This window comes from Convolutriloba macropyga, chromosome 9 (genome assembly GCF_964194025.1).
Source record: "Convolutriloba macropyga chromosome 9, txConMacr16.3, whole genome shotgun sequence".
Taxonomy (NCBI): Eukaryota; Metazoa; Xenacoelomorpha; order Acoela; family Convolutidae; genus Convolutriloba; species Convolutriloba macropyga.
In genome coordinates this window covers 27,289,636-27,316,520 of record NC_134476.1, presented here as the reverse complement: position 1 = coordinate 27,316,520, position 26,885 = coordinate 27,289,636, and the positions used below count along the sequence as shown (strand labels likewise).

The window sequence follows — 26,885 nt, the reverse complement described above, 5'->3', positions numbered from 1 at the left end:
AATTTGATCCAAATGAAGCGTTATTTGCTTAATCAGGTGGGCATTTTTTTTCAATTTTCAAGTAAGCTGATAGATGTGTGGATAATAGCTGATTCTTAGTTGTAGCCGTACCAACATTTCAATTTCGACTTCCTTTTACGAAGTTGAAAGTCCATAATATCACTGGTAATGTGATTATAACTTTTGTCAACACTCCTAGAAAGCTTGATTATTTTTTTCAGAGTAGTGAATGCAGATAGTGACAGACGTGCAAGGGTGCGTCCCGAAGCCGCACAATTTGGGCATCTTCTTTCAAGACATACTCTACCAACGCAGACTAAGAAGCATATCAGAAATCATATTCAGAAATGTCCTCCTACCATCACCGCAAAGCGGCACGAGCCCCAATGCCTCGTCACAATCTGTTTCACTTTCATCCCAGTCTCTAACAATAGTTATCAAGTCGTTATTGGGAACAGTGTTGCATAACAGTAGAGAGTTAGAACCCAAAAGAGATTTTATTTATCACAATTTCCAGTTACACGATACAGAATTCGACAGTCTACTTTCAACAAGATCTTTCGTCCTTGAAGTTTGCTGCAATGACCTAGTGGCCTTCTCCCAGACAGTTAATATTGAGAACTTAATATTTATCGGCTCTTTCATCCAAGGAGGCGGCGGAGTTCTGATAGACTTGACTGAATTTGTTGGATCTTCTGTCTATTACCTATCGCAGTTGAAGTTCAAACCCAACAGTTTCATTTTAGTCTTCAATGACGCTTTCTATTGTAGTCCGGGTTAGTCTAAGTATTTCATTTTTAATTATTCTCAAACGAAGTTTATACCAGTTATATCAGTCCTTGCAGTCTTTTATATGCGATTTTTTGCCTGTTCGATTTTTAGCCTGACGCTTTCAACTTTTTCGTCCTCAAAATGGGATAAACAAGTAAAGCCCGGTGGGTATTAAGTCGCTGAGCACCTCTCTCAGTGATGCGCTAGTCTCTTTGTGTACAATTCATCAAAGCTGCTGAGAAATCATAAAGTCATGTGTAAATGCATTTTTTGGGCGGTTTGGACCCCCCTCCCTCCTTTGTGCAGTGAAACAGAGCAAAGTGCCAATTTTGGAGGGTATAGAAGCATCAATCTTTTCAAATGCAAGTGGACACTAGTAGTACCACAAGGCCGAAAGAACATGAAAACTATTACCCTCTGATAGATAATAAACGTAGTATGAGCTCATTTTAATATCTAGTTTAAAACAATTCTTTTCCGTTTACCAGCTGAAATTAACTTCTCGTATACAAAAGTGTGCATTTTTTTCGCTTAATGGGGAGATTAATAGCCGTCCTAATCTTCTCAGCCGGCTGTTATAGCGGCCCTAATTTTCCTTTACTATCGAAAGATTGTCGATTAGAAGTCAAATTAGAGTAGGGATTCAGTAACGCTGGAGCAGTAAACGGAGCGAAATGACTGTTAGTTTTGCAGCGTTTTTTCAAATTACTTTAAAGTGGAGTGAGAATTTGGTGTTCAAACAAACTTTTGGTTTTTGAGAGGGAACTTTTTTTTCACGTCTCTAAATTTGACTTCTTTTTAGTGTTTTTTCTCTTGAGTGCTATTCTCTCAAGTTACACATGTACTCCAATTGCGTATGTATGCAAATTTTAGAATCCCTGAACCGGCAGCTAATACTTTTTATGGCTTTGAATCCATTTATTGTCAAAAATATTAGTGATTTTTAAAGTTTGCCAGTATATATTTTTTTCAAATGTCTTTATTGAGGCATAATTGAATCAAATTAGATGCCGATTTTTTTATACGTTTTAGTGGAATTTTGAATCTCGCTTTTATATGATTTTGGTCCATTTCACTTAATGGGAATAAAGAAAGGATATTTTTCTATTAAAATTGTATGCATGCCATTGTTATTTATTTTATTATGCAGATTTTTTAATAGCCGCCATCAGCCTCTCAAACGGCTATTATTTAGGCGCTCTCCTTTTTTAATTGGCTTTACCTTTTTATCACGTTTTTCGTAGTACATAAGTCACGACTTTCACGTTTGACTTCTGACTTACCTCACTCAGTGTTTCAACTCAATGGTTTTTAAATCCATTCACTCAATGAATTACCCAAGATAGTTAATATAGTCAAGGTCAAAAGAGAAAAATCAAAGGAGATGGGATAAACCGATAAAGTCCGGTGATTAAGTCATTGAGAGTTAGGTTATCAAAGTTCATTAGAGTGTTTGCTAGCTGAAATTGGTATTAAGCTTATTAGCTTTGTTTAGAAGCTGAGTTAAGTATAGTTTTGGAATCCAACTGAAAATTTACGCCGCATTAGAACACTTTTTGACACTGAAAAAAAAATAGAACAAAATTTGTCAATTTATCTTTTCTTTTTTTCTGTTTCAATCCCGATATGCATCAAGCGCGTCAACGGCGGGTATTTTCCGGCAATCTGCCGGCTATGTTTTCTTTTAAATTTGTTTTTGCTTTTTGTTTCAGTTCGTTGCTCGTTGATTTCGGCAAGGTTGTTGTATAGTATGCGCTTTCTAGTGATGCGTAGTTTAATTGTTTATATGAAATGTTGATATCGATTATTCTTACGTCACTAGTTTCTGAAAAAGTAAATTTTCAAATTATGTTCTTATTTGCGTTTACTTTTTCGCGGTTAATGTCATTCTTTATTTAATATCAAAATTCAATGTTGCTGGAAAAATGTTGATGTTTCGCTTTACGAGTTATCAATGTTTGGAAATTTTTTCATTGTGACTCACTCGTGTCTTTTGGCGCTACGGTTGCTTATTTGACAGATTAACTCTATGTTCTCATTTTTGACGAAAATTTTTCACTAATTCAAGCGTATCTGCACAGGTTTTTTTGGGTTTATGCGATCGGTTTTCGAAAATGAACAATTTGGCATGGAAGTCATTTTCAAGAACCCTTGTTTTTGAGTAATTTGTTTTCTCAATTTTTAATTAGAACATGTTGTTCTTCTGATTTTTCCCGTCTTTTTAGCTATATTTAATTCTTAATTGTTGCTGTGTTTTGCTATGTTGTTTTAAGGAAATCATTGACAGTCTAATGGCACTGTTAAAATATAGAAGCATGAGGAATTCAAAAATTTTCTTTTTGTGAAAATCTTGACAGAGGTTTGTCTGAAAGTTGTTGTGCTTGTTCCCCAGCTTTGATGACTATTGGTGAGGGTGGTTTTTTCGCGCAAGGATTTGTGCTCCTGAAAATAGTTCTTGATAAATTGTGTTTCTCAAGCAGATCAGGCTTTAGATATATCGCTTAGTAATTTGCGTTTAAGTTGAAACATCTTTTTGTAAACATGTGGAAATTGGTGACAGACAAAGTATTTATTTTCGCGAATCGCTCATTTAGGTTGACTAATAACTTTGAGTTCCCTTGAAAAAATAAGTTGGAGATATTTCATGAGTAAAGACTTAAAATTAACAATTCCTCAAAATTTAGGTTTGCTTTTTATGAAAAAATGAAATTGATGGATTCTTGAAGACGCGAGAAATACGTGCCGGAAATACGTTATTTTAAATATTCTTTTCTTTTACCTTTTTCCGTTGAGGTGAGAAATTTCTGGGCGTTTTTTTTGTTAGTGCATTTTGGATAACAATATCAAAATATTATAACGCGAAGAGGTTATAAAGATATAATGGATAGTCGTAGAAACCAAGATATAGTAGATAACACAATTAGTTAATTACTTCAAAATGTCAGATTAATTTAACTCAATTAAGCAAACCGAAAGTTTCTCCATGCTAGTGTTCCATAAAAGATAAGATAAACTTCTTACAGCTCTGACCCATTATTTTGTGCTTTTAACCATAATTTGCAGCAGTTTTCAAGATAATTAGAATCGAAAATGGGTTAAAAATGGAAAAACTTACTGTAGATGTTCTGATGGTATTGGTTGCAGGGTCAGCATATTTAGTTTTTGAAAAGTAGGATATCGGTATGGGGGCAAAAAAAACGAAAGATCTCCAAAGTTTTCAGAACAAGGTCGTTCGATCCATTTTACAAAACTGCCTCACCGTCAATTCCAGCAGCCGAGTGTGCCCTCAGTATACCACCGGTGGACATCTTTGGCAAAAGCTTGAATTTCAAATTCCTCATCAAAACAAGACAATGGCCCAGACTTGATCTCTACTGCCCGCGATGAAGCACTTCAATTACAACGGAGCACAAGTCATATCCTGCAGAACGATCTAGAAAGATATCAAAGGCAAGTGGCCGCAAACGAGGATCCACCGCAATACTCAGCGAATTCAATAGCAGATTTTGTCAACAAAGAATGAGCCAATAGATGGTCCTACACATTAGGATTTTTAAAGAATTTCGCGAGATTTGTCCCAGAGATAGGAACAACAAGCCCACTGCTCCGCAGAAATCCTTACAAAGCAAACAAGGTTGCTGGACTTTTGTTTGGAAACTCCTTGGAATACAAGGAGATGGAATAGAAATTAAGCCATGCAGCTTCTCCCAATTGCGAATTTAAAAGTTCAGAGGAAAATGCCTACCACTTTTTCTTCGTTTGTAAGAACCACGATCATGCGTGGCCCTCGCAACCACATCTACTTTCCTGGATTTCCTGTCGTATCAGGACTGTCAGCAACTCGCGACCTTCATCACTGACAAAGGTAAACTGCAAGACTAACACTATACTTCAACTGATGTTGCTAACGATTCCAAGCCAGAACTTCCCTAGCAACAGACGAGACGGCTGAAATCCTCGTTTGCAAGGAGGGGCGCTTCCACCTGATGATTTCGACCCCCCCCCCATCTAGCCCTACAAATCAACCCCCTTTCTTTGCTCGACCCCTACTCCGTTCCCCAATGATGCATCCCTAAGCCCCAGCTAGCTACTACAGAAGCGAACCGCTCGTTGGTTGGTTCAGCTCAATTCGTTTTTCTACTGAATTTAAAAGCGATGCGCTCATACTATTTAGCAGAACGGCGCTTTTGTGAAACGTTTCAGTACCAATGCTGTTGCTAGTTTTAGTCTTTTATGGACAGCAAAATACTTTTTGATTGCCTCGGATTCAAAACAATTTTTTGCAGCACATTTTTTCCATTTTGTTGAAAATTCAGGTGCCCATCAAAGTTTATGTAATCAGATTTCTGTCTCAAGTAATTCTACCCATTGTTTTTGTTGCACTCGGGATAATTCCATTTTTTCGCTACGTCTGTTGTCTCAGGGATGTTCAATTTGTTGATATTTGGTTGTTAAAGTTTGAGTAACATTTGAGTTAATGTTGTTTAATTGCTCTTGAACGTAGTTCATAGCAATTATTGTAACCTGTGTGTCTTTTTACGACTCGAAGAGGAGTATTGAGATTCCACAGGTTTTTTTAGCAGAAAGCAAGTTTGTTCATGAATTGAATTTTGACTTCTTTCAGATCGAGCGTTTACCTCCGTTTTTGATTGTTGACTTCTGTTTTCGAACATTGGACTTTAACAGTAGCTTAGTTTGTAATGTATAGCAATTGGTAACAGTCTGTAATTCAAGGTGAAGAGGTCAATTTGAGAAAATTTGGTCCCATTTAACTACCTACCCCGCCCCCCAAAAAAATACCCCCCACGTACCTACCCCCCTCCCCCCAACGTACCTACCCCCACCACCCAACTCCCCCCCCCCCCCAATGTACCTACCCCCCAACCCCAATGTAACTACCCCCCCGTACCTACCTCCCCCCCCTGGTACCTACCTTCCCCCCCCCCGCGTACCTACCTCCCCCCCCGCAACGTACCTACTAACCCCACCCCACCTACCTACACAACCTACCTGCCCCCACCTTCCAACCCCCCCTCCACCAGAACCTACCCACACCCCTGAACTGAAAAAGTTTTAACGCTTTTTATGTTATATTGGTCTAGTATTGTTGTTATTTCTAGTGTTTTTTTTCGATAATCTGATTTTGTCCAAGTTAGGGTAGAGATTATTTTGCACGACGATTCGAGTCGTTTCTGGTATTCTACCGGCTATGTTTTCTATACAAAATTTTCGCTTGACAATTTTGACTTTTCGAGTGACTTTTACGCCCTTGACTTTTTGCATTTCGCGTGATCTAAAATTCTCTCTCAATCACAATTTCAAGCAGCTGAACTCAATTGACGGCAATTTATTACTAAAAGTCAAATGAAAAGTGCGCCGAAACTAGTGCCATTCAATTGAAATCTTAATAGTGGTATATGTTAACCTCTAATGTGGTTATTTGAAGCCCACTAGAGAACTTCTTAGTCCCATTTAGGCTCCCCCACCCCCCCCCCCCCCCCCCGACTGAAGCAGGCTGCAATTGATTAGAGCTTCCACTAGTCGTTCAAGAGCAATTCTTCCGACGTTTAGTCGGTTATGTTTTTTTTGTTTTAAGATCTGTAAGAAAAGTTTCAGGTGTTTTTTGGTTTGTTTGTTTTTTTTAAAAAAAACTGTATTGATCACTAGTCAATATTTTGTGATAATAGAAAGTTTTTATCAAGGCTTTTTCATTATATTGCGGATAGTTTGAATTGAAATGGGTTGAAGTTTGATAATCAAACGCTTAATACAGAGCTTCCTTAATAGTTAATGAGAGTGAATTATTTGTTCATAAGAGTTGTCTGTTCAGATTCTATCCAAAACCTTGGTGCTTTCGATAACCCCTCGATTTATCCGAGGATAGAACCCCCTCTATTGCGCAATCTGAGTGACGTCAGCTTCACAACTATAAAAAACAGGGTTCTTGATGAGCAGAGGCTTCGCCTTATCCACAGAAAGGCATTTGTTATTCAACAGAAGAGGAAAGAACGCAACAATCTCCGGTCTCAGATTAATGACCTCATGGATAAGTTTGAAGCTACACGGAAGAAACTGGAACGTATTGAGTATTTGAGCCAACGTACGACAACAATGGCGGCTGAACATTTCAGAATAAAGTGTGAAAACCTCAACAGACGAAATGCTCGCGAGGCGAATGCTAAGATTTTATCAGAATTAGGTAAGATTAATATCTGATGAACTTCTTCTCTCCTTCAGAGTTTATTTTGTTCTAAACTGGTATGGAGAAACGAATGCCCGTTTTTGTTTTGATAATCATTTATATATACTTGAAGAGGTGAGTATGGCCGTAGCAACGTAAAGTTACATCAATTATAACGTTTTGGTTAGATCAATCATAGAGGCTTACCATTCCACCTGTTAAAGGGAACGGTGCCTTTTTTAATTGTCAAAAATGTATTTGGATAGTACCCTTCTCGGGACCAATTTTTCAGGTTCCTCAACAGTGTGTGATTTCAAGGAAGAAATCAAATAGGGAAATCATTTACACTACCACAATATTGTTTTTGAAGGGTTATATTGTTTTAAATTACAGTCATGAGCTTCAATAATAATGCCGCCAATATTAAGGGGTTGATTTTCTGTGCAAGTGTTACGAATACCTCTAAGAATTCACTGCTTTTTACAACATCTCTCAGCAATTAGAGCAGTTTAAGCATGAGCTTCAAATAGTCTCCGGAAAGATCATTTTTCAAATCAGAAGCCAAACTGTGTTCGTATAGCGTTAGATAGCTCTCTTGGACAGCCCTTAAATCCCGCTCTGTTCGAGAAGTGATCAGACCAATGAGCTCTGAGTCTTTAGTGCCTGCTCCAGCCACAGCTGAATGGATTCTTTGAGCAAAATAGTAATGCCGTCCTGCCAATCCGCAAGCGTATAGTGCCCTCATAACTCGGACAAAGTTATTCAAATCACCATCTGAGGCGTCGCCGCTCCGTTTAACCATGTCTTTCACCCACGTGATGTTTTGCTTGTTGGTGTAGCGGTTGACCAAATGGAGAATGAGATCTCTGTAGATACCCTGCCCGTTTAGTTCCTTGGCTAGATCCCTTTCGACCGAGATGTTGTAGAATCGCTGGTAGGCTTCACGCATGTGGAGCATTTCGTTTACTGAGCTTGTGGCTATGACGTCAACCTAAATTGCACTGTGTTCAACTTGAGACGTATTATCCCAGTTACTTTTTATAACTATCACTCATGAAAGAATAAATATTTACTGAAAGAATTTGAATTGTATTGAGGTGCTGGTTAAAGCTGTTTGTTTTTAATTTTAATTTAGTTTTTTTATGAAAAAGTCAGTGAATATTCACTACTGTAAACTGCTAAACTCTTTGCTTTTGGCACTCATAAGGAAAAACTTGTTTGTCTGTTTTGTGGAGGTCTTTGGATGATGATAAAATCATAAGCTTCCATGAATTGCTGATATTAAAGCAATGAAGTTGCAAAGTGAACCGACATATGTAGGTGAGCTATAATAGGTCTAGCTGTTGTTATGGTAGAATATTATATGTATCTGACCAGTACGTCGTGTTTCGTTCCAGTTGGGGCAATCGCGTCTCTCACAATCCTATAACAACAAACGCTCAAACTAAATTCAAACGGTCAGACATATTTGCGAAATCCCATTTCCTAACTCGGTACCTGTTTGAGTTTTAGACCAGTTTTCATTTGCTGACAATTGCATAATTGAGAAACTGTTTCAATCTTTTGCTTTTTATCTGTGTAATTGTGTTTTATTTAATTTGATTGATTTGACATCTCTTTGACAGTCAAGTGAGGGTTTATTTCCGTGGGTTTTTTCCTTGGAGGTTTCTTTTCGTCGGTTTTTTTCCTATTTAATTTTGGTTAGGGGGTTTTTTCCATGGTTTTTTTCCGAAACCGAGTTGTCTGGTCGGAAGTTGAATGGAATTTGGTTATATCGTGCAAAATTTCTCAAATTTATTAAATGTTAAAAGGGTTCAGTCAAAAAGAGCCGACGTTAAAAATCACTGAAAGCTGGCGTGATCCAAAAAGAGCCAAGAACATTGAATTGCCCTAAATTGGTAGTAATAATTAATACGAAAATTATTTGCTTGGATAATCTCCTGTCCTGTTGGGATAGATCCATATCAAGTCCCCATCAGCCGCTGAAGCATTGCCGTATCCCGCGAAAATTACAGTCCAATCAATTGTTTCATCACTTTAGATTTAGTATGCAGGTAAATAAAAAAAATTCAACTCTGAAAAACTGGGCTGTAATTGGTTTAAAATTTTCTAGTATCAATTCAGGAGTTAAATTTAATTGAGTTTGCAAATTAAGTTATTATTTTTATTAAATTTCTGGCTCTTTTCAACGTCGGATCTATTTGAACTCATCGTTAACATCATTAGTTACTGTTTGCGTATCAATTTTGTTTTTGTTGAGCAACTTGTCGATGTTAACGAGTAAATCTATTTTCATTGTAGAATTTTCTCTCTTCACCTTATTAATCCTACACGTGTCAGCTCGCGCTTAAGTTTTCTTTATTTTCGGCAAAGCGAAAGCTGAGGCTATTATTGACCTTCCCTTGGTTTTTTTGTTTTTTGTCAAGATTTTTGGGATCTATTCTGTTTCGCCCCCCCCCTCCCCCCAGTGTTTTTTGACCCCCAGTTACAAATTATATCTTGTTATATAGCACGTTACTATGTAAGAAAATAGCACGTGCGCCTGGGTGTCATAAAAGATTTAAGCTCACTAAGCTGCGGGGGGGGGGGGGGCAGAACAGAATAGATCCGATTTTTGTTACTAGCATTCTTCATTCTTTAATGCAATTTCTACTGAATTTTGTGTGTGACGTCATTTTTCACTCATATTGAAGCGATTTTTTTGTTCGTCGGCGTGACTAATTGCTCTTAAACTAATTTTGTAGCTATTATATTAGTCCTGTTGGTCTTTTTTTAATGCAATTTTTCGCTTGACCGATTTTTTGTCTGACCCATTTGACTTTTCGTCCCCAAAACGGGATAAACAGGTAGCGCACAGGGGGTATTAAGTGATCTTAGAGCCTTTCAGCTCATTTGTCTCAAAGTATACGATTCACAGAAACTGCTTTGGAGACATACTTATGATGTGAAGTGCGGTTCTTAGAGGTTGAATTCCTCACTCTGAATTTGACTTCTCTCTTACTTTAATTCAGAGATAAGGTCAAGTGGATGTGTGCCATTCTAATTGAAGGCTATTTGTTTTTTTTTCATAGCTGCTGTTTCTTTTTATAGCTACAAAGCTGTAAGCTGAGCGGAGCTATATTGCGGTGCTCTTGGTTTTTTTGGTTTCGTCGTCTGACGCTCTTTTTACATTTTGTTCTAGAACTTTATCGCTTCACGTTTTCAGACTTTTTTCACGCTTAATTTCTTGCTTTCGCGTGACCTAAATTGCTTGTATTCAGAATTTGACCTGTTGCTAAAACAAATTTGTTTATAATTTAATAGAGCACAAGGGACATGTAGCCCATTGGTAAATGCAGCCGGTTCCTACACTTCTGGGGGGTTCGATTGGGGGTTCGAACCTCTGCTTCGTCTAAAGTTTTTGCACCCAAAATTGTTCTCAAATATACACACCCTTTGAATAAAATTTGGCCACAATGACTTTTTTCCAACTGTTTCTATCTGTATTTTACGGCACGCAAGTCTCTTCTTTTGCAGCTATTCCGGCAATCTGTTGGCTATGTTACTGTCTTTTTGATAATGCAGATCTACGAAGCTATTGCGGCTATTTTTTGGCAATCTTCCAGTTATGTTTTTGAAATGATTTTTGCTTTATTATTATATAAGTTTGACGCACGGATTACTTTTCTTGAAAATATCTGGCGACAAAAATACTTTAGCCTAAACCGGTCGGCCGTAATATGAAAAGCAATTAGAGTTAAAATGAACCACACGGTTGAAGAGAGACTCCTAGTCAGGTTTTTTTAAATCAAAGCTGCGAGCTGAGATTAGCTTTATTTCGGAACTCGCGGTTTATTTTTAGTAGATAATTTTAATCTGGTTTGGGTCGCTGCTTTGCCCAGAGGTTTGCGGCATGATCAAATGAGTGATTTTGCGTCGTGCTTTTTTTGCACTAATTTTGAAAGCAGAGCGAGAAATCAAAGAAAATGGTGTTTGATAGATTTACAATGGTCAGCTAATGGTTTTGACTCTGACACATTGAAATGTTTTTTTTTTACAATTCATCCTTTATTTACATTTCTAAGATTTTGAATTGTATTTGGGCGTTGTGCTAAGATATGTTCACACATTTTCGTGGCACTCGAAGTCTAGTTTTTTATTATAATTATACTGAAAGGCAAAAGTAAATTAGCATCCCTATATTCACGAAGAAGTGCAATTTTTGAGGCAACCTTACTCCAACTTAAAATCAGATTTTGAAAACATTTTTATACCATTGATCCCCTATCTACGAAACTCCGAAGACTAAACGCAACGTTGACTTACTAGAAATTCCGATCTGAAGTTGATGAACTTCAGCCAAGTTTAACAGTAAAAAGTTGGCACAAGATTTGATGTTTTCAGGTTTGCGCAACAATGGCAAAATTTGCGCTTGCGTTAAACCTTATAGAGAGAAACGATGTGAATAAATTATAATCTTGTGATAACTTTCTTTTTACTGTGAAACTTGGAGGACGTTCATCAAATTCACATTGGAATTTTTCTGCTAAGTGAATGATCGTTTTATCCGAGTTGTATAGGTAGGCGAGAGGACTCATGTAGGCATCAATGGTATAAACATAGTTTTTAAAATGTGATTTAAGTTGATTTGAGTAATATTGCCTCAAAAATTGAATTTATACTTCGTAAAAATGGGGGGGGGGGTGCTAACTTACTTTGACTGCTATTTTTTTTGCGGGCAGTGTGCTATTTTTTTTTGCTATAATGAAATTGTGCTTATTGATAAAACTGAGCAATGGATTTTTCAAATTAATTAGGAAATGTCTGCATCACGATATTTTGCCGGGTATCTGCCGGCTACGATAAGCCAAGCAAACCGCTGGCGAGTGAAGATTCATGTGTTGTGATGCAACCATTTCTGGATGAATTTTGTATACTACCATGCATCGTGTTCCTCGGGGAAGTACATTAGGGCAATGAGGAGGTCTTTGAAACTGCCTGATGTATCTCCTCTGATGTCACTCTTGAGGTATGACTTGTACATCTCCTTGTACCTGAGTGACAGTCGAACTCTTTGCTTCCCAGTGATGCTTGACAAGACATTGATCAGTTTATTCTCATCTGTACCCCATCCGTCGATTGCTTTGTGGAGTTTTCTTTGAAATTCATAATTTAAAAATTAACTGGCAGGATTGAAATTAGGATGAGTTCAGAATACAATATATAAGTCGAAGTTTTCTGAGCGGAGAATGAAGATAGCTAATTGGTCTAAATTACAGACAAATTTTTTCAATCTGAAATTTAACTTTTCGTCTGTCAGATATTGAAATATCCTTTATCGGTTTGATGTAGAAAGACAGACGTTGATTAAGATTAAATTGTTTGATCCAATACTATCACTTGTACCTTACGGAACTCATATTAATGAAACATGCTCTCGAACAAAATTTGAAAGCGATTCGTAGGACGGTAGTCGTTTATGTTTAACCATGTTGCTTCTTAGCTGTAGCTAATACTTATCAATCAATATTCACCTGGACAGAGCAGTGACGTCAATATTAGGAACTTTGGTTATCGTGGGAGCTACTCGTGCAGTCTCCAACCTTTCCAGCATGAACTCCAGGTTGAACATTACAAAGGGCACAATCGCGAGGGTTGTTTGTAAACATGAATTTTGGGTTTTAGTCGAAATCTCGGCACAGCATGAGTAAAGATACCCAATTTCAGTTGCAAGGTCACTGTACTGTTTCCTTAATTTTGGAAGCGTCTTTTGGCAGAAATGTGAAAGCGTTTTTGACTCCGAACAATTTGCGTTGTTGAGATATAATACCAGTGTCGAAAACAATAAAGTCACAATCTTCAGCAATTTCATTTCAGGTGATAGTTGAAGACTGAACTGTCAAATGCACATCTTGCAATTGTGATAGACAACTGCATTGATAAAGCACATTACTTTGGGCCTTTTTGTAAACATTAGATAATGTTCGCACTCAAAGCGAACATGTACTTGGCTACTTAATAGTAAGAGTTTCGAAGATTCGCTTCGAAGCAGAAGAGATCATGGTCATGTTGTTTGATATGATCTTTGTTTAGGCTCATGAAACGGTGATTGGTATGAGATCTTAATGTACTGCTTTGAGCAAAAATTCTAGGTGTAATATTTTTCGGTTTCATGCAATTGCCGATAAAGTTTTTTTCGAAACAATTAAACTAGATGATAACCAAAAGATTAAAGATACTTAAAACAGAAAAAAAATTAAACAATTCATGCAAGCCTTTGTTTATATTATTTTGAAAATCAAGTTTTCAAATTAGTTAAAATTTGTTGGTTTCTTCCCAATAATTAGTTTAAAAAACCTGTTTAATTATCGGAGATAACTGAGTGGAATAAGAGACAAAGACATTGAAGCTAACGACATTGAAGCTAAGACAAAGACATTACGAGACAAAGACATTGAAGCTAAAACTACTATTTCGTTTAACTGTTTAATTTGATTTAGAACTGGCCAACCAATGTCTGAAAGAAGACAACGTTAGCTGTAAAGAGACAATCACAGACCTCAGAAGCAAACTCGGAAAAGTTCAGAACAACTTCTCTATAGTGCGCAAGAAGAAACAGCTTGTCCGGGGATACATTCTGAACGAACTGCAGGGAATTTTCAACATCACGGAAAAAGCACATTCGCCTCTCAAAGTGGGCAAAATGGGATCTCTGATTAACCGGATCCCGATGTTTGGATCCAGTAATCGAGCCCACAATCAGCCTAGAGAGGGTAATCATTCTGTGGATGATAAGCAATGGTACATATGTGGGTTGTGGCTCCCCAAATCTGAAGTGTTTGATCCCGGTTACCATATGGCGAAAAATGGAGCTAGGAGTATTGACGTATCCAAGGTCTGTTAATGCTATTAACGTAACAATTTGCTATAAGTGACTATGAATTAATATTTTATTAATAGCCGCACAGCGATAGCTGGGACTATTATTGGCCTTCTCTTGGTTTTTTACAATTCAAAGAATTTGAATTGTATTGGGGCGCTGTCTTTTTTTTTTTAAGATCTGTTCACACATTTTCACGATTTTTGAAGTCAAATTGGAGTAGTGATTTTGGTCACGCCGAAACAGGAAGTGGAGCGAAAAAGCGAGTGGTTTTGCGGCGTGAAATTTTTTCGCTCTGAATTTAAAGTAGAGTGCGAAAACGGTGTTTGAACAAAAATTCGCTTTCTCGCTAGTGGTTTTTTGTTCACATGCGGCAATTTCGTTTTGATTTTTTCTGTTTTTTCGATTTTTTAGATCGGATTTTTTTCTAAATGGTTTTTCCAATCCATTCATAGTCCTTTCTAGGTCTAGTTTTCTGTTTAGTCAATGAAAAATCTTTGAATTGTACGTCAGGACTTGTCCTGCTATGTTTTTTTATTTCGTCGTCATGATTTTTGTTACGACCATATGACGTCACAGCCACTTTTTGTTCATTCATTCATGCAATTTCAACTGAATTGCATGTGTGACGTCATTTTTCGCTCTTAGTGGAGCGAGTTTTTTTGTTCATGCGAGTGATTAAATTTTTGGTCACACTTGACTTACCTCACTCTCAAAAATGACTTCCTCACTTTGAAATCGACTTTTATTTACTTTAATTCAAAGAGATAAGGTCAAATGGGTGTGTGTCACTCTAAATGAAGGTTTTTTGAGATCAGCTAATAGAGGCAGAAATAATTTATACAGATTTTCAATCAAAATATAACAGATCAGCCCTCAATGAAAAGACGAATTTTTTTGGTCTGTCTTTTTTACTGTTTTTTTTAGACTGTCGATCTACAAATCTATTGCGGCTATTTTCTGGCAATCTGCCAGCTATGTTCATCAATCGTTCATTTATATTATGTAACTCTTACCTGATTCATTGATCTCAATTTATTTTTAATAGCCGCGAAGCGATAGCGACTTTTATTGGGGACATCGTGGTTTTTTTACAATTCAAAAAATTTGAATTGTATTGGGGCGCTGACTTTTTTTAGAGATCTGTTTACACGTTTTCATAATTTTTGAAGTGATTTTGGAGTAGTGATTGTGGTCACGCCGAAACAGGAAGTGGAGCGAAAAAGCGAGTGGTTTTGCGGCGTGAAACTTTTTCGCTCCAATTTTAAAGTAGAGAGAAAACGGTGTTTGAACAAAAATTCTGTTTTTGGCTTGTGGTTTTTTGTTCACATGCGGCAATTTCATTTTTTACTGTTTTTTTTTCGATTTTTTGGATCGGATTTTTTTCTAATTGGTTTTCCTAATACATTCATAGTTCATTCTAGGCCTTGTTTTTTGTTTGTACCAAATTTCCATTTCTCGCGAGTGATTTTTTGTTCATATGCGGCATTTTGACATTTGAGTTTACGTTATTGTTATCTGATTTTTTAAGAAATGGTTTTCTCAATGAACTCATAGCCTGTTCTAGGTCTAGTTTTTTGTTTAGTCAATGAAAATTCTCTGAATTGTACGCCAGGTTTTGTGCTGCTATGTTTTTTAATTGTCGTCTTCATCGATGATTCTTGCGACCAACTTCTTGGAGTTGACTTTTTTCAATTTCGGTGATTTCTACTGCTCTGCAGTTAAAATTTGTGTGAGTGACGCAATTTGTTCTGCTTTTATGTCAATTGCGTGACTTACCTCATTCAAAAACATGACTTCTGGACTCGCTTAATCAACTTTAAATTTTATGGACAATTACTAGTTAAAGGTCAATAGTGTGAATCTAAGTAGTGCCAAACGTATATGCTCTAATTCTCGAGTATTAGAGTCTTGAGTTTTTGATTTCAAATATTAATTTTGAAAAAGCTCCATTAGTGCTTTTTCTTTATAGAGCAAATGTGTCTGATAAAAATGAGTCTGAATCTAACCAAAAAGTATAGTGGTCTGTTAAAGGACTGGTGGTCAATCTTTCGATCTTATTTATCTAGTTGCTTCAATTCATGCAAGGACACAAACGTCCATCGCGGCGATTTTCCGGCAATCTGCCGGCTATTTTTATATTATTTTCGGATTGTTGTTCTTATGCGATTTTGTTATTTTGCGATTGGAAATATTGTCAAATGAAACAAGATAATGCAAAACGCGTTAATTTGAGGTTCCAATTAATTGTGTACGCTAGGCCGTTTTTTTGCTCTCTCGTTTCGAACCTCTAAATATTGATCGAAACAAGACATGAGTGGCAGCATTCGAAAGCTCCTACAGGTTAGTTTTTTTTGCAAATTAAAGAGTGGTTTTAAATTGCTCTGAAACGAAGTATAGTAGCAATTATATTGCTGTTGGTCTTTGTGCCATTTTTTGGACTTCTGATTTTTCGTCTGATAGTTTTTTAGTCTGACCAGCAATTTGTTGTGACTTTTGGTCGCGAAAACCGACTAACCTTTAAAACTGATTAAGTCTGAGACGTTCTTTTAAATCCCTTCTCGTTAAACTCCCGCGCACTTACTCCCCCCCCCCCCTCGCGGCGGCCGCCGGTCAGCGCAACTATCCAACCGTCTCCGAACTGTAAGCCTATAGCTCATGGTTGAGAGTGAAATTTTGTGCCCCAGTTGTCTCTCCAGTGAACATAACCTCTCTAAGCATAAGCTAGTTAATACCAAAGCCAACTCCTTGCCTGTCGTTTGAGAGCAATTTGTCATGCGACATTATTTATTTATGGTATGAATTTTGTTTTCTAATTGAAGAATAAGGTTTCCCCTAACAGTAAACGGATAAAATCTGAATCGTTTTTATACGTTATTCCATAAAACAACGTAGAAAAGGATTTGTAAATCTCAGAGCTCTTTAGTGGTTGCTCTAAAAATGTTGGTAGATAAATGCACAATTGAAGAATGCCGAATTTTTTCAACCTAAAATGTATGTGAGACAATTTTTTTTATTTATTGCTCTCAAACTAAGTTTGTAGCAATTATATAGTCCTGTGGGTTGTGCAAATTTTTGCTTGATAAATTTTTGTTTGATGCGTTTGACTTCTTGTCCTCAAGAAGGGACAAACAGGTAAAGCCAGGAGAGCATTAAGGTGTTGAGCAGTTCTCAGAGCTTTATTAGTCTGCCCAACCATTGCTACTACTGACCCACGCCTCTTTTTCTCTTTCAAGCTTAAGCTTGCGCCTCACTGAAACAAAAATAGCTTGCTACCACCGTATCCAACTGCTAACCAGTCGTTTAAGAGTAATTATCTCGACGTTAGTCGACAATATTCTGCAACAATAAGGTTTTATTGAAAAAGAACCACCCATGAAAACTGAGCTTTTTGAAGATATCATTAGTTGACCATGAAACAGAACAGCAGGCAGTGGTGAGGCAGTTTTCAGGTGAATATAAAACAAAATTTTAAAGAGCTCTGTATAATTTTATTCCTAAATGTAAAATTTTTTAACAAGTTAAATTCCTCTCAAACGAAGTTTGTAGCAATTATATTAGTCCTGTCTAGGACTTTTTTACTGCAATTTTTTTGCCTGACCAATTTTTCGTCTGACCCATTTGACTTTTTGTGCCCATAAACGAGATTAACAGGTAGCGCTCAGCCGGTATTAAGTTCTCTTGGAGCCTTTCAGCTCACTAGTGTCCAAGTATGCGGTTCACAGAAACTGTTTTGAAGACTTATGCTTATGGTGTATGGGGGTAAGGGTGGTCCTTAGAGGTTGCCCCCCACATCAGCCCTCCTCACTTCACCCCCATCCTTATCCCTGCACATCGTTCAGGCCGTAAGGACCCCGTGTAGCCAAAGATCCCTCTCACTGTAGCTCGTAAGTATGTGATTATTCAAAACAATTGTTCTTGGAGTATTGTTCTTATTTAATTTTCAATTTTTACAGATGTTTATTGTGATGAAAAGTAAATGCAATTATGCCATCAATTATAGTAAATTTAAAGAGCTGTCTCATAAGCTCAGGTCATAAAGTAGCCTGGCCTATTATTATTCTTTAGGGAAGTAAAATGACCGTACTCTTTTTGAAAATTTGTTTTTCACTACCCTAAGTTGTTCGCATATTTTTAATAGCTCTTGAACGAAGTTCTGAGCAAATATTGTAAATATGTGTGTCTTTTTGATGCAGAAATTTTGCTTGATTGTTTTGTTCTAGAACATTTGTTCGATTTCACTTCTTGAGACTTGCTCACGCGTGACTTCGATATTTGCGTAACCTAAGTTGCTCTTATTCAGAATTCAAGTTTGTTGCTAAAACAAAAGCTATTGTAAGATAAAGTATCACAAGGCCATAATATTCGAGTTAATAATGCCTGGCTTTTACTCCTGAGGTCAGTGATTCAATCTTTTCCTCCATAGAAGTTTTAAAGAAATTATCTACGCTACAGCCCCCTCTGATTTAGACTTGCCCCGACTGTGGTTAGAGAGCAATTTGTCCGACCTTGGTCAGTTTATGTTTCTTTGTTGACTTAAAGATGATCGTACTCAGGCGATAAAGAGCCTGTATGATTCGTATTTGGAGGCAATTGACTTGAGACTGAATTAAGTTCGATTTAACGTCGTGATTGCGAAATACGTAATTCTTTGTGCTGAATTTCTGCGGTATTTTCCAATCGAGAAGTTAAAATTGTTGATTGCTCTCCATCGAATATTGATGCCATTTTAGTAAACATGTTTCCTTTGTAGAAGAAGTTTATTGGTATCTCTTGGTTTTTAGCGGAAAAATGTTTCATTACTTGAACTTTAATTTCTTTCTTTTCGAACACTTACTTGTTTTTAGAACGTTGACGTCTGTTTTCTTCAAATAGACTTTAACAGCAGCTTAGTTTCTTATGTACAGTAAGAAAGGAACAACTGGAAAATTCAGTTTAAAATGGTAATTTCAAGAAGTTTTGGTCCAATTGCACTTCTATCCTTCAAGTTAGCTCCCTCCGATTCCTACAACAGCTACTTAACCTCCTCTTTATTTCTTAGGCAATCAATTTTTTGTTTTTGTACATTCTTTTTGAGTTTGATGTTGCTTCTATCTTCTTGAATTTTGATTGGACGACTCTTCCAGTCGCTTCCGCTAGTCTACCAGCTTTGTTTTGTGTATTTAATTTTTATGCGTGAAAGTTTTTACTTTTCTGTAACAACATGCTTCAGCGAGTGAAGCTGACTTGGAAAACAGATAAACTGGAAAAGCGCGGGGGGTATTGTGTGTCCGAGTAGATCGCTTAGATCTTTAGCAGGCTCTAAGTGTAGGATCTCCGGTGTTGAGTAGGCAAAACTTACCGGCGTGAATCGTGAAAGGAAATTTTGAATTAGTATAGATGAGGGACCCCTCTTTCTACCCCGCACTACTACTTTTCTACCCCCACACTGTGACTAGGTCTAAAGTTAAGCTAGCTACAACCAAAGGAGTAACCGCTTGCCTGTCGTTTGAGAGCAATTCGTCCGACGGTAGTCTGTGTGTTTACTTTTTGATCATAACTTTGAGCGGAAGGTCGGAACGTCAGTGCGAACGCATAGGTTTGCGAGCCTCCTTGATTAGAGTTCTAGTGCTCGTTTCTAGACACGGTTAACCAAAGCTGCTGATAAGGCTCAAATGCACAGTTTGAGGGGTAAATGTTTCCGTTTTTTATTGGACTTAACTTGAATGTTTAAAATTGAAATAGGTTTTCTAGTTCTGGCTTTTCTGCTTAAATTTTTGATTGATATGTGTTGATTGCTCCGAACAGAAATTTCAAAAATATTGTTTAGTGGATGAGCTTGTTCAATGGATAAGCAAACGGTCCATTTAAACCTCGCTTTTAGATAGACGACTTCGAGATAGTGACAGCTGTATGCTACGTAGCGTGGGTTCTCGTTGTGATGTCACAAGTTTCTGCCACAGTCCTCAGGTACCAGATAGACATTTCATCCCCTGCCAGGTGGTTTGTGATTGACAACCAGATAGACCTGAGAGACTACAGAGAGAACAGAGAGTATGACTTGGTGCTAGACAGGAAGCTACGTGTCAAGGACGATTTCAGGTCAGGGATTGTGCATGTTCATTAGTTGTGTAATACTGTAAATGTATTATGCCAGTATGGAACGTTTTATGTATTAAAACCAGATAGCAGAAACTTGCATTATGCGGTTGTCGCTGTAAATTGTTAGCTTTAATGAAACATATCTTTCAAATAGAAAGCAATGCGTTGAAATGAATATTCTCTTCGGTCTAAAACGAAAAACGTAAACCGTCAGGTTCCACGATGTTCTATATTTTGGTCCTCTTTTTAATAGCCGCACAGCAATAGCTGGGGCTCTTATTGGCCTTCTCTTGGTTTTTGTACGACTCGAAGAGGAGTATTGGTTTTCTTAAGGTTTTTTTTTACCGGAAGTACTATTTGTTCAGGCGGCGTTTTGACCTAATCTTAAAAGTGAGTAAAATTGCCGTGTGAATTAATTTTTTCTGAGCGAGAGAAGTTTTTTGTTCATGCGCTGCGTTCAGTGAATGACTTTTTGAATTTGAAAAGAGTTTTTGAGAGATTGGCGCATATAGATGAGAGTTTTTCGTCCATTCGGCCGAATTTTTTTTTGTAACCTGGATTTTTTTGTAGAAAATTTTGATCGGTGCCGTTTGCATATGAAACAATCTGAAATCGATACCAATGTTTCTGGTAGCTTAATGCGTTTAAAGTTCAAAATTGGCACATAATTCCTAATTTTTTCTGTCAATTTTTGAGTTTTTCTTCATTTTGGCTCTTCGAATGGACTTTTTGACGAAATTAGTAAATATGTCAACGTCTTTTTGATAATTTCTGAATTGGAGGTCTCTTTTTGACGTGAGGTAATTTGTTTTTATAAAATTGTACACATACTAATCCGATTTTGTACACATACTTATCTGGTTTTTGTCAAAGTTTTCTAATTTTTTTGTTTGGTCTTTCATTGTATTTACTTAAAAAAGTCTCTCGGTTTCCTCGGTGTTTTTGGTTTCTAATTGATTTGTTTTTGGCTGTAACTCTTTAAAATTCAGGGAACATTTTTAACCATATTTTGAACATTTTTTTTTCAAATTGTTTTACTGTCGCATTTGAGCTGTTTCCACTTCTTACTGACACAGGAAGATGGCTATGTAATGTTCTTAAACCTCGATAGCCTAATAACAGTAAATCAATGTTTTTTTACCTCAACTTTTTGTCATTTTGTTTAATTAGGGTTTCCAATTTAATTTTTTGTTTTCTCAGTAATTGCGAATTTGTCTTATCTAATATTTTTATCAATGTATTTATTCTCCACATTCTAGCATGTTTCTTTCTAACATTCTCCTAACGCCTATATTTCTTTTGGCCCTGATTAATTAATTTATATTTTTTTGTTTTTTTTCTTTGATTTTTTGTTTGCAATTGATTTTGTTTATCATAATATGGCATATAATATCATATAATTTTTCCTAGCTTCCTTTTTAAAAATTCTGAACTACACTCTTTTTGTGCAAATATTCTTAGGTCTGGGTTTTAATATCATACGAATTTTTGCGTTGGAATGTTGTTCTGCCTCTTTACTCTTTTTCATGATTAATTTCGATTTGATTTGTTTTTGGTCAATGCTTTGTTTTATCGCGTTCATTGTGATTTAAAGCGTTTTATTATATACTAGTGTTTATTGTTAAAGTGGCAAAGGGTCATTTTTTACCAATTGATTCCTGTTTTGATATTGCAAAATAGCGTTTCGATTGAAAGAGTTTACCTAAATTGATAAATTAATAACATTTTGTCATTTCTTGCTATGTTCAACTTTTCTCCAAATTTAAGTTTGGGGAGCCTAGAATGACTTGACTTTTGCCGCTCGCGTAGGTTTTCGACTGGGTACAAAGATTTGGCTAATTTTACATATAGGAGTAATGTAATTTTTTTATCTTCATGTTTACTGATTTTTTGTTTTTAGTCAGTAGGAACAGGAACCAGTCGGTTTAAAAAGTAGTTTGTAGTTCTTTTGTGACGACGTCCATTTGACGTCACAATCACTTGAAATCTACTTTATGCTCATTCGTTCATGCATTTTTATTTGAAGTGTGTGCGTGGCGTCATTTTTCACTCTTTGATCACAAAGTCATTGATCGCACGTGACTTACCTCACTCTCAAAAATGACTTCATCACTTTGAAATTGACTCTTCGTTACTTTAATTCAAAGAGATAAGGTCAAGTGAGTGTGTCACTCTAAATGAAGGTTATTTGGGAGCGTCTATTAGAGGCAGCATTAACTTATACAGATTTTTTATCAAAAAATGTAACATCTTTACCTTTATTGAAGAGTAATTTTCTGGTCTGCCTTTTTACTGTTTTTGTTCGCTGCAGATCTATGGAGCTATTGCGGTATTGCGGATATTTTCTGGCGAGCTACCAATTATTTTGTTTATTAGAAGTTATATAGAATTTGAATATTTAGGATGCAGGTCTCTCGTTTTCCTAATTCCAGATATCTCCTGGAATATTCCAGTCGAAGAAAGCGCTACTGGAAAGGCTAGTAACTTCACTAGCCTACTGCTCTTAAATAGAGTAAAGGGTTATACCAAGCCTACCGTTCCATCTCTAAATTAAGTGAGTCAAGGAGTTAGGGTACTTTACTCAAGCCAAAAGCATAAAGTTTATATAAAAGAACATGTTTTAATACCTCTTTACGTTGAGTGATATTCTATAGTGCTCAAGAACGTTATTACCAAATATGTTTAGTGATGACTCTAAGATTGGGAACTATACGAGGTTCTCAAGTCAACTAATTGATAAGTCTAACTAATACTTGATCGGTCAATATATTTTAATCAAGATTGCAGATGTGAAGAGCTCGTCGGTGTTCACTCCACAAACCAAACAGAAAAGTATTAATCCACTTGAATAGAATGTCAAGGTATCGCCCTTCAAGTTACTGCAAATTTTCTCAAGGGTTCAACGAGCAGGCAGCTCTGTCGTCAGAAAGGCTTTACTATTCGTCTGCTTGAAGGAGCGTGGGCGGTTGACACTGAGAAATTAATCGTCTAAGTGATGTCCATGGCAATCTCCTCCAGATTCTCTTCTTTACGTAACCTAATCGTTGATGTGGTTGATTGCTATATGCTATAGACAACCAACTAAGTTATCTATAATTGCTTTCATTAGCTTTCAATGCAGATTTCATTAAGTATTATAGAAAACACATCTAGAATTATGTGAAGCGAAGTTTCTAAAACTGTGCAACCGTGCGTTTACTTTTCCCTCACCTGTTGGTTACAAAAATAATACTACAACAGACAATAGTTATTTTTGTAGCTGCGAAGAGATAACGGCTATTATTGGTGACATTATGGTTTTTAAATGCGTCGTCTTCATCAACTTCTTGGAATTCACTTTTTCAATTCAGTGACTTTTACTGTTTTGCAAATAAATTTTGTGCATGTGACGTTATTTCTGCTTTAAGGTCAATTGCGTGACTTACCTCATTCAATTAAATGACTTCTGAACTCACTTATGGAACTTTTACGATAATTTTATGAACCTTTACTAGTTGAAGATCAATAGTGTGCATCTAAGTAGTGCCAAATTTATATGCCAATTCTTGAGTATTATTTTTGAGTTTTTGATTTCAAATTTTGAAAAAGCTTTTTAGGGCTTTTTCCTTATAGGCCGTATGTGTCATAAAATTGACAGTCCGATTCTAACCCAAAAAGTCTAGTGGTCGATTGAAGGACTGGGGGTCGATCTGTCTATCTTATTTCTTTAGTTGTTTCAATTCATGGAAGGCCACAAGCGACTATCTCTGCTTATTTTCCGGCAATCTGCCGGCTATTTTTCACAATTAGCTGTTCACTGAAAACACTCAACGCACCAATTATCATAAATTGTTATCCGGAAAAGTAGCTTAAAAGGAGCTAATATATACAGCTGATCTGTTTTATGATGGTAGCTTAGTCCGAGTTTTACCAAAAGTATCATATGGTAGTGTGTTTTGGGGAAATGTTCCTAAAAGGTCGTTAATAACTTTGATACTTTTTGGACCCTAGTTTGGGCTTCTTGGGCTTTTGTTTCGTGGGTGAGAATTTGAAGGCAGATCTGTAAATGACTATCAAAATCAATGTCTACTTTTCTCATTAGTTTAAGTTTCGTATTATCTGTGTACAGTTTTAAACTTAGAATCCGCTTCTGGATTGGGAATAATTTATCGCCAGTTTTACATTGGTGCTCTTCCGGAAAACAACTAAGTTAAACTTTCCACTCCCACATCCCTCTCAATTGTACTAAACTGTTCTAAATAGTTCCCGAGTACTAATACCGCCAAATACACCAAATGGTACAAATTGAAGATATTCATTGTATTGACGCAAACAGTTAGCACAAACAACCTTTTAGGATGCGATAGTTAATCTAGTTAATCTACTCGATTCGCATTTTCTTCAGTAGATTCATTTTTCCTGTCGCTGCATTTCGAATTTCTGGTCTCTATTTTGATTGCCTAATGGACATAGCCAGGGAGGTTTTCTCGTTGTTAAGGGTAAAATTTTTACCACCCAGACAACAAAAAGGATATATCGCAACAGCCAAGATAAGAAAGCTAGGAGACCGGATAGGTTCTTCAGTTTTCTTAGCAACTTTGACTGCTTGACGTTTTTTGACGTTTCTTAAGGTTTTTTGTATTGTGGGTGTATTTGACGGAAAATCTTGCTTATGAGTTCTGTTTTCACTTTCAGAGCTGGAACTTCCTAATGTTGTGATATAATTAATTGCTCTCAAACGAAGTTTGTAGCAATTATATTAGTCCTGTCGGTCTTTTTATGCGATTTTTCGCTTGACCGATTTTTCGTCTGACGCTTTTGACTTTTCGTCCTCAAAATCGGGATAAACAGGTAGCGCCCAGCGGGCATTAAGTGCTCTTGGAGCCTTTCAGCTCTGTTTCAGCGCAAACTGTTTTGGAGACTTATACTTATGGTGTGAAGGGCGGTTCTTAGAGGTTGAGACACCCCCCCCCCCCCCCCCCTGTTGACCCCCCACCCCCCAACCCAGTGTTGCCCCACCATCAGCCCCCGGTGCACCCCCCCCCCCCCCGTGGCTAGCTACTTAGCTACTGACGAAGCCAACCGCTCGCCGGTCGTTCGAGAGCAATACGCTCGATGTTAGTCGGTTATGTTTCTATGTAGTGTTGCAGTCTGGTCCTCCAGAGTCTGATTTTTTCCAGTGTACTTGGGAGAAAACCAACGACAAGGTTTCCGGTGTACTGATTATCCTGATTAAACTGCTTTTTTCAATGTTATATTCTGGGTGAGGCAGAATCACCTGTCCATTTAGTGATTCGCACTGGGCTTTGTGGCAGTTTTTCAAAAGTGTGTATCCCATATGGTCGGTCCAGTTGATTTGTCTGGGATAATAAGTACGCGTAATGTTTCGCTAATACCTTCTTCTTTGCAGTGTTGATTTCACTCAAGTTTGTTTTTGATGTTTATATTTGATTTACTGAAGACGGATGCAAAGTAGATCGAAAAATTCAGCATCTTTTGATGCTTCAGTTTTTTTTTAAGATGGACGGTTGGGACATTGAGAGAGTTTTTCGTATAAATTTTAAATACTTTTGTTTTTTACTAAAAGTTTGTTCTTCGAAAGCAGTTTTTCCTATTCTGAGGTCTGTTTCCGGACACACATTTGATATGTTTTTCAAGACGCTTCATTTTGATCAGTTTGCTATCCTTTTGCTGCAATTGAATCTATCAACGTTGCAAGTTTAAGTAATGACAGAGAATTTCAAAGATGTAAATTGTGAATTTTGTCTACCTTGCGTCAATTTATATCCGTTCTTTAGGTTTCTACATGCCTTGTTCTGTATTAACAAGAATATTGGCCAGCTGCGGTACAAGCTCAACTTGACCTCTGGATGCTTCACAATTCACAAGACACTCCGTGACCTCAACGCAGTGCTCAAATTCCTGTCTAACAAAACCAAACTGATAGCTGCTTACGAGAGAGTGAGAACCGCCTCCATTCCAATCGGGAGGCCAATTTTTCCAAATGCCACTTCCATGGATTCCCTTAGCGTTGCGTGCGATACCCAGGGATCATCCGGATCTAAACTCAGTATTTCGCCAAGTGTGTTAGAAGCGGCAAGAAAGAGGTCAGCATACGAGTTGGCATCTAATTTTTCATCACCTAACGGTAGTGGCCCACTTTCTGTGGCAGTATCTAAGGACTCAAGTCACCCTGTTGATAGTTTGGATGCCGACTTAGAGCTCATGTTTCCAACATCATCGTCGACCTCAAATAGTAATCATGCATCAACAAGTGTTAGATTGAACGAGTTCAAAGCTGTCCAATCAGCGGGCAGTGCTGGTATGTCACAACTGTTAGCCAATGGGACGAGGACGAATTATGGACTGAACAACGTAAAGGTCAATGGTCAGCAATTGCATTCCTACAACAGTAGCATAGGCGATGTACAGTTGTATGGTCGAGTACGTACACATCCAGATGATGAAAACACTGGCAACTTTTCCGGTGCACCAGTATTTTCGGGAAGCGCGCTGTTCCAAGAGCAGGAAGGTGATGAATACAGTTCGGGCGAGGAAAATGAGATGATGACAAATGGGCTGGCAATGGCAGCTATCCAGACTAGGCAACGACTGGCATCTGGCAACCCCCTGAGACCCGAAGCTTTTGTTCCGACCTCCGATTCTGGGTTTAGGTGACACTTATATGAAGAAATAACAATTCACGATTATTGTGGTGCTGATATCAGTAAAACCCATTGATTTGATTGTGCTCTTCACCTATCAATTAGTGTAAGCAGACTTCCTCGATTCTTGATCTATATGAGATGGTATATCTATTTGCCTTTCTTAATTAAAGGGCATTTTGGGGCACTGCTTCGATGAAATGTATTTACGTTTGTTTGATTTTTCTGCTGCGGCACAAATCGTGTTCTCTGTCTAGATTTATTTTAATGTTGTAATGCTTGTATTCGATTCAATCAACAACACATCTTAAAGTAGTATATATTGTTAGAGAATTTATTTTCACACAAA

The 26,885-nt window shown here is 37.2% G+C and overlaps 5 protein-coding genes across 6 annotated transcripts in view; 3 read left to right on the top strand and 2 right to left on the bottom strand.

Moving 5' to 3' along the window:
• The window catches only part of LOC142345701 (signal recognition particle 14 kDa protein-like), a 335,593-nt gene that overhangs the window by 63,833 nt on the left and 244,875 nt on the right, over positions 1-26,885 (top strand). The gene's annotated exons all lie outside the window — the stretch shown is intronic.
• LOC142345700 (transcription initiation factor TFIID subunit 7-like) overlaps positions 1-26,885 on the top strand; it is a 266,429-nt gene that overhangs the window by 19,125 nt on the left and 220,419 nt on the right. The gene's annotated exons all lie outside the window — the stretch shown is intronic.
• The window catches only part of LOC142345698 (serine/threonine-protein phosphatase 2A 56 kDa regulatory subunit gamma isoform-like), a 316,862-nt gene that overhangs the window by 103,449 nt on the left and 186,528 nt on the right, over positions 1-26,885 (bottom strand). The gene's annotated exons all lie outside the window — the stretch shown is intronic.
• Positions 195-26,885, top strand: LOC142345696 (uncharacterized). Of its 2 annotated transcripts, XM_075397940.1 has the most exons (5): positions 196-776; positions 6,602-6,970; positions 13,432-13,826; positions 19,675-19,892; positions 25,670-26,885. In XM_075397940.1, the coding sequence occupies exons 1-5, from the start codon at positions 230-232 to the stop codon at positions 26,547-26,549; spliced, it is 2,409 nt and encodes an 802-aa protein (XP_075254055.1). In that variant the 5' UTR covers positions 196-229; the 3' UTR covers positions 26,550-26,885. The 2 variants fall into 2 exon arrangements, with proteins under 2 accessions (XP_075254056.1, XP_075254055.1); XM_075397941.1 differs by lacking the exon at positions 6,602-6,970 and having other exon boundaries at positions 195-776.
• Positions 7,004-12,881, bottom strand: LOC142345296 (annexin A13-like). The gene is made up of 4 exons (XM_075397284.1): positions 12,466-12,881; positions 11,872-12,087; positions 8,327-8,375; positions 7,004-7,943 (listed from the first exon to the last, which is right to left on the bottom strand). Exons 1-4 carry the CDS (start codon positions 12,801-12,803, stop codon positions 7,452-7,454), a joined length of 1,095 nt encoding a protein of 364 aa, XP_075253399.1. The 5' UTR covers positions 12,804-12,881; the 3' UTR covers positions 7,004-7,451.

What these genes read in the sequence shown, in the direction of transcription:
- LOC142345696 (XM_075397940.1), top strand. Translation starts at nt 230, where the DNA reads ATGCAGATAGTGACAGACGTGCAAGGGTGCGTCCCGAAGCCGCACAAT. An exon ending in CGCTTTCTATTGTAGTCCGG is followed by an intron (nt 777 to 6,601) that starts GTTAGTCTAAGT and finishes TTGTCTGTTCAG; the next exon opens with ATTCTATCCAAAACCTTGGT. An exon ending in CGTGTCAAGGACGATTTCAG is followed by an intron (nt 19,893 to 25,669) that starts GTCAGGGATTGT and finishes TCCGTTCTTTAG; the next exon opens with GTTTCTACATGCCTTGTTCT.
- LOC142345296 (XM_075397284.1), bottom strand. Translation starts at nt 12,803, where the DNA reads ATGAAATTGCTGAAGATTGTGACTTTATTGTTTTCGACACTGGTATTA. An exon ending in GACGTCACTGCTCTGTCCAG is followed by an intron (nt 12,088 to 12,465) that starts GTGAATATTGAT and finishes TGAATTTCAAAG; the next exon opens with AAAACTCCACAAAGCAATCG. An exon ending in GAACGAAACACGACGTACTG is followed by an intron (nt 7,944 to 8,326) that starts GTCAGATACATA and finishes AGTGCAATTTAG; the next exon opens with GTTGACGTCATAGCCACAAG.